The sequence below is a fragment of the Trichechus manatus genome, unplaced genomic scaffold (assembly GCF_000243295.1).
Source record: "Trichechus manatus latirostris isolate Lorelei unplaced genomic scaffold, TriManLat1.0 scaffold00001, whole genome shotgun sequence".
NCBI classification, from domain to species: domain Eukaryota; kingdom Metazoa; phylum Chordata; class Mammalia; order Sirenia; family Trichechidae; genus Trichechus; species Trichechus manatus.
The window spans coordinates 31,319,463-31,325,179 of NW_004443937.1; the positions used below are offsets into that span (position 1 = coordinate 31,319,463).

Here is a 5,717-nt window from a genome sequence, read left to right on the forward strand (position 1 = left end):
ATCAGAAACTGACCCCAAGATGACCTGACTTTTGAAATTAACAGACAAGGATTTTAAAGCAGTTACTGTAAGTATAGCTATGCTCAATGAGCAAGGAAAATATTCTATAATCAATGAAAATAAAGGAAATCATAGTAGATAAATAGAAACTACAAAAAAAAAAAAGGAAATTCTGGAAATGAAAAAATACAGCATCTAAAGTTAAAAATTCATTGGATAGATTCTGCTTCCAGTCATGATGGAGTAACAGGAACTGGATGTACCCTCCCATGTGAAACAACAACAACCAGGCAAAATAGAAGCAACAATGGTTTTCAAACATTAAACAATAGACAACGCTGTACAGTGATCTACATAACAGGAAACAAATGAAGTAAACCCTCTGACTGCCCCAGCTTACTGCATGAAGGGAGTTTCCAGGACACAGAAAAATGAGGAGGAAAGCAAACTGGGCCTGGTAATCTCCCTGAGTTGAGGAGACAGCACTGAGAATTCAGAGAAGCCAAGATAGCTAAAATGCACAGCAGAGAGTACCAAAGGAGAAAGCTGCACAATGAGAGAGCTCCAGAGATCTGCAGAAGTACCCCCTGAGTCTTTAGCTGAGTACTGATGAGAGCTTGTATATAAAGAAACCACCTGAGTTAAGGAAAAGAACCACCAAAAAGGAACAGGTAGAAAAAAACCCCTGGTGCTCATATAGGGCCAGGAATAGTTTGAGTTTCCACCAGTCATGGTGGAAAAACTTTGTAATACATAGGACATAAAGAAGAGTACTTAAAAAGGTATGGCTCAGTAGAGGGACAAAATTATCCCTAAAGTCTGTCCTGGTCCCACCATAAAGCTTAAAAGTAAGCCTTGAAAAGATCAAACCATTTCCAAGTAACTTAACTACATCCCAGTACAAAGCTCAAAAATACTTAAAAGAATACAAATGCCAGCATCCAATAAGATAAAATTCACAATGTCTGGTATCCAGTCAAAAATTAACAGACATACAAAAAAGCATGAAAATATCATACATTGTAAAGAGAAAAAAAATCAATTAATGAAACAACCCAAGAGACAAAAGTGACAGAACTAATAGATAAGGACATTAAAACAGTTATTGTAACTATATTCCACAGGTTCAATGTAGGGGAAAGCATGTGCATGTTAAGAAGCACGGAAGATATAAAAAAGACCCAAATCAAACTTCTAGAGATGAAAAGTACAATGTGCTAAATATATGGGATCAGATCAACAGATTAGACAATGCAGAAGAAAATATTAGCAAACTTGAAGAGATAGCAATAGAATCTATGAAAAATGAAACAGAAGAAAAAGTCTAAAAAAATGAACACAATATCAGTGAGCTACGGGACAACTTTAAACAGCCTAATATACATGGCCAACCTTTGTGTAACACACTTTAGACATGTTATTAGGAGGGACCAGTCCCTGGAGAAGGACATCATGTTTGGTAGAGTAGAGGGTCTGCAAAAAAGAGGAAGACCCTCAGAGAGATGGACTGACACAGCAGCTGCAACAATGGGCTCAAGCATAACAATGATTGTGAGGATGGTGCAGGACTAGGCTGTGTTTCATTCTGTCGTACACAGGGTCGCTATGAGTGGAAACCAACTCGACAACACCTAACAACAATAATATACATGTAATTGGAATCCCCAAAGGAGTAGGAAGGGGTAAAAAATATAATTATTTGAAGAAATAATGGCCAAAATTTTACCAAAATCTGATGAAAATGATAAACCCACAGTTCTAAGAAGATATTCTGTAAGAACTCCGATTGAAAATCAGATGTGTTCATTAGAAGAGATTTTTCTGGCTCTAGCATATACCACAAACCATTTACGATGCTATCAGTGAAAGTACTGCAGGTCTGAATACTACTGTAAATGTACATTTGGGATTAATTCAAACAAATAGTTTATGAAGGGGGACAGAAAAACAAGAACTTACCCTTCCCTAGAATCCCCATCTGACTTATCAGCTGAACTTGCAGAAGAACTTAACTCCTCCTCAGACAGACAATGGATCAGTTTCTTTTCCTAGTAATGTTTACAGAAACAAAGTTCCACATGACAACACAACCAAAATGTAATACGTGAAAGTCTTAGACGCAATGTCTAGACACAAAGTGCATCTAGGTGCAATTTAACAGGAGAAATTAATGGATATAAAAATTGAAGCTACTTTACCCAAATGATACCCAGTTCACCCAGAAAGTTCACAAGTGAAGCCTGAGGAACATCAAGGCAGAGTTTTATAAGGCCCTGGAGAGTCTCAACTGTGAAGAAATTTCCTTTCCAGGAGAGAAAGTTCTGGTATTCCACCTCCCAGTCAGAGGCATGACCATTAAGAATACTAGCATTTTAAACTAGATCCAATGGCACCTAAATTAAGGTTAAACTGCTTTTAGGGACTATCTGATATGATTACACACAAATCTTACAAATTTGGAAGATAAAAGGGTAATCTCAGTTAGTGAACAACTAAATAATAAAACATTTTTAAAGAAACGAATCTTCATTACTTTCAAGGGCAGAAAGTCCCTATTTTTAAAATAACAATATGCTTCTATTAATAATGTCAGAAACCAGAATACAGAAAAATGGATGATTATCCCCAGGTATTATTACACAGAAAAGCGAACAAGCATTGGAAACCTTGCAGTTCCCCACGTAGCTACCAGATGGTGACCCGGTATCAAGCACAGGAGAGAAGGTGAGTTACTTTGACACAAACATGAAACAGGAATAAACACCAAGTCAGACTAAAATCTGGCCAGGCAGACGGATTTATTGGTAACATGGCAGAATAAAGAAAAGTGCTGCCTAGTGGAGGCCCTTAGGAAGTCTTGTTTTAAAGATGACCTAAGAAATATTTTTATTTAATTTTAATTTTTTTTTTTTTTTTATTGTACTTCAGGTGAAGGCTTACAGAACAAATAGTTTCTCATGAAACAGTAGTACACATATTGTTTTATGACATTGGTTAACAACCCCACAACATGTCAACCCTCTAACTTCTCAACCTTTTTTTTTTGGTGAAAATACACATAGCCAAAGATATACCACCTAAGAAATATTTTTAGCTAGCCTACCAATTGTTCATAAGCGTCTGAAAAATTCAGCCACTTACTGGGTCAAACATAATCCCTTTAATTATTATTTACCAGTTCCTTTCCTCACCAAGAGTGAAAGGCGAAACTTAAGCCAGCCCTGTCTCAGAAATAAATGGAGCTGGCATTTACAAGGTTTACTGTATTAATCGGCGCCCAGGTGGCACAGTGGTTAAGAGCCCAGCTGCTAACCTAAAGGTCGGCAGTTGGAATTCACCAGCCGCTCCTTGGAAACCCAATGGAGCAGTTCTACTCTGTCCTATAGGGTTGCTATGAGTTGGAATTGACCCGATAGCAACAGGTAAATGTATTAAGCTTGCCAGATGCAGACATGTCCGCCTTTTCCCTTAGGAGCCTATGATGTACCTGAGCAATGCTGCAGTCAGAGGAGAATCGTTTAGCAGGGATAGGCTGGCCTTCCTCCTGAGGTTTCCCTGGCCCCACTGCACTCAGAGAAGCTCTCCTCACTGAAGGGCCTGAAAAAGCAATCACCTCAGTGGCTGGTTGTGGTGAGTTGGCCTCAACTGAAGGCTTTGCACTGGGTATGGAAGACACCAGCAAGATCTAGCCCAGAGGTAACACAGACAAGATACTCATCATCACTCTGGTGTCTGACACCTCAGCTAAAATCCTAGCTCTAGTTCTACGAGTTCTGTGACCTTGGACAAGTTACTTAACCTCTCTGAGCCTCAGTTTCCTTAGCTGCAAAATGATGATTATACTGCCTACCTTTGACAATTACATAAATATGAAATGAGAGAATGCCCTTAAGATGTTTGCCATAATGCCTGAGATATAGTCAGCATTAAATGAATATAAAGAGCTAGTATGGAGCCCTGGTGGTGCAGTGGTTAAGAGTTATGGCTGCTAACCAAAAGTCTGGCAGTTAGAAACCACCAGCTGCTCCTTGGAAACCCTATAAAGCAGTTCTACTCTGTCCTATAGCCTCACTATGAGTTGGAATCAACTTGACAGCAATGGGAGCTAGTACTGTCTTTAGATAATAGTACTAGGAATGATCACAGCCCTCTACCCAGGGCAGCACCATCCCCCCCTTTCTCTCTCTGCTCCTGAGAAGAGAGCACTTCCCTTGCCAGCAGACTCAGGACACGGAAACAAGTTAAACTCTCACTTTGTTTCCAGTCTGAAACCTCCTAGGAGTCACTGCTCTCTTTCTAGTATCCTCTTCCTCTGGTGATACATGTTCCAGATCCAACAGCCTATGTTGATTTTTTTTAAAGGCTTCACTAAGAAATTTCAAAAACTCTTCCAAATAGGTTTCCCAAATAGATTACTGATGCCTGAAAATTCTTAACCCCTCTCTATAAGGAGCCTTGGTGACACAGTGGTTAAGCGCTGGGCTGCTAACCAAAAGGTCGGCAGTTTGAACCCACCATGAGCTCCACAGGAGAAAGATGTTGCAGTCTGCTTGCATAAACATTACAGCCTTGAAACCCTATGGGGAAGTTCTGCTCTGTCCTATAGGGTCGCTGTGAGTCAGAATCTACTCGACAGCAACGGGGGTTTTTTTTTTTGTTGTTGTTATCAGAACCAGCACACATATCCACGAGCCACACCATCAACCCCCAAGAGGTAAAGGGAAGAGGACAACTTTACCTGAGGGGAACGTCTCTTCCTGGGACTGCTTTAGTCGCCTCCTCTCTCTTGCTGATAATGGTCGATCCTTTCAAAGAAAGTCACGGAGTCACTTACATTCCTACTTACCATTCTTAGAACATGGGCAACACGGGAAGTATCATCTAGCACTACAGAAAAGGCCTTGCACTGGCCTTTAAAGGAGTGTGCATTTTAAACCAGTCCACACCGGCAGTACAGCCACTGGCTAGGAAAGATCACAGCCCTCATTTCTGGGAAGCAGTCATTTCTGGGAGGGCAAATGGGGAAGTTTGCATTTCCTGTATTTAGAATCTACCTCTCCTTAATTAACTGCAATTCTAGTGGAAGTGACCAGCCCTGGAACAACAGAATCTGTCCATTTCAATCAAAGCTTTTGCTGAGAATCACGAATTTGTCCCTCCAGTGTTTGGCAAAAAGCAGGGCTAAGACGTTTTAATATAAAACTTCACAACAAGCATAGGATTTCACAACCAAAAAGCTTTACGAGAAGGTTTAAGAGTCCAACATATACTCCCACAAACCTTTAATGATGAGCCCTCACTGCTCCTCGAACTGCTCACAGATGCACCGACATCTCTACTTTGGTGTTCAGCGTTCTTTTGTGTCGACATGACATCTGTATTTCCAACAGCAGGAAGAGAAGGCAACTGTCTAGGAGAAACCTCTTGGAACTTCAAAAAATTTAAAGAGAGGGAGATTATATTATCAGTTTCACATACAGCCACCTCTGAAGTGCCCCCATCAGTAGGTCCCCTATGAATTAGCTGGCATTTTGCTCTCAAAACTTTAATAAAGCATGGCATTTTTTTAAAAGAAACTCTTTCAAAGGTGAATGACCATCTAAGAGGCTTATAAAGAGGGTGCCGGTGAAAGTACTTTAGGAAATGAGGTGTTATGTCAAAAAATAATTCACCATGATCTAGTGGGATTTATACCAGGTATGCAGGGATGGTTCAAC

The 5,717-nt window shown here is 40.2% G+C and overlaps 1 protein-coding gene across 1 annotated transcript in view; it reads right to left on the reverse strand.

Moving 5' to 3' along the window:
* Positions 1-5,717, reverse strand: part of NEK4 (NIMA related kinase 4) — a 35,059-nt gene that overhangs the window by 9,689 nt on the left and 19,653 nt on the right. Inside the window, exons 9-12 of the mRNA XM_023727302.1 lie at positions 5,281-5,430; positions 4,739-4,805; positions 3,488-3,597; positions 1,960-2,048 (exon numbers count right to left, since the gene is read on the reverse strand). Of these exons, the coding sequence (XP_023583070.1) occupies positions 1,960-2,048; positions 3,488-3,597; positions 4,739-4,805; positions 5,281-5,430 (416 nt within the window). The remainder of the gene's footprint in view (positions 1-1,959; positions 2,049-3,487; positions 3,598-4,738; positions 4,806-5,280; positions 5,431-5,717) is intronic.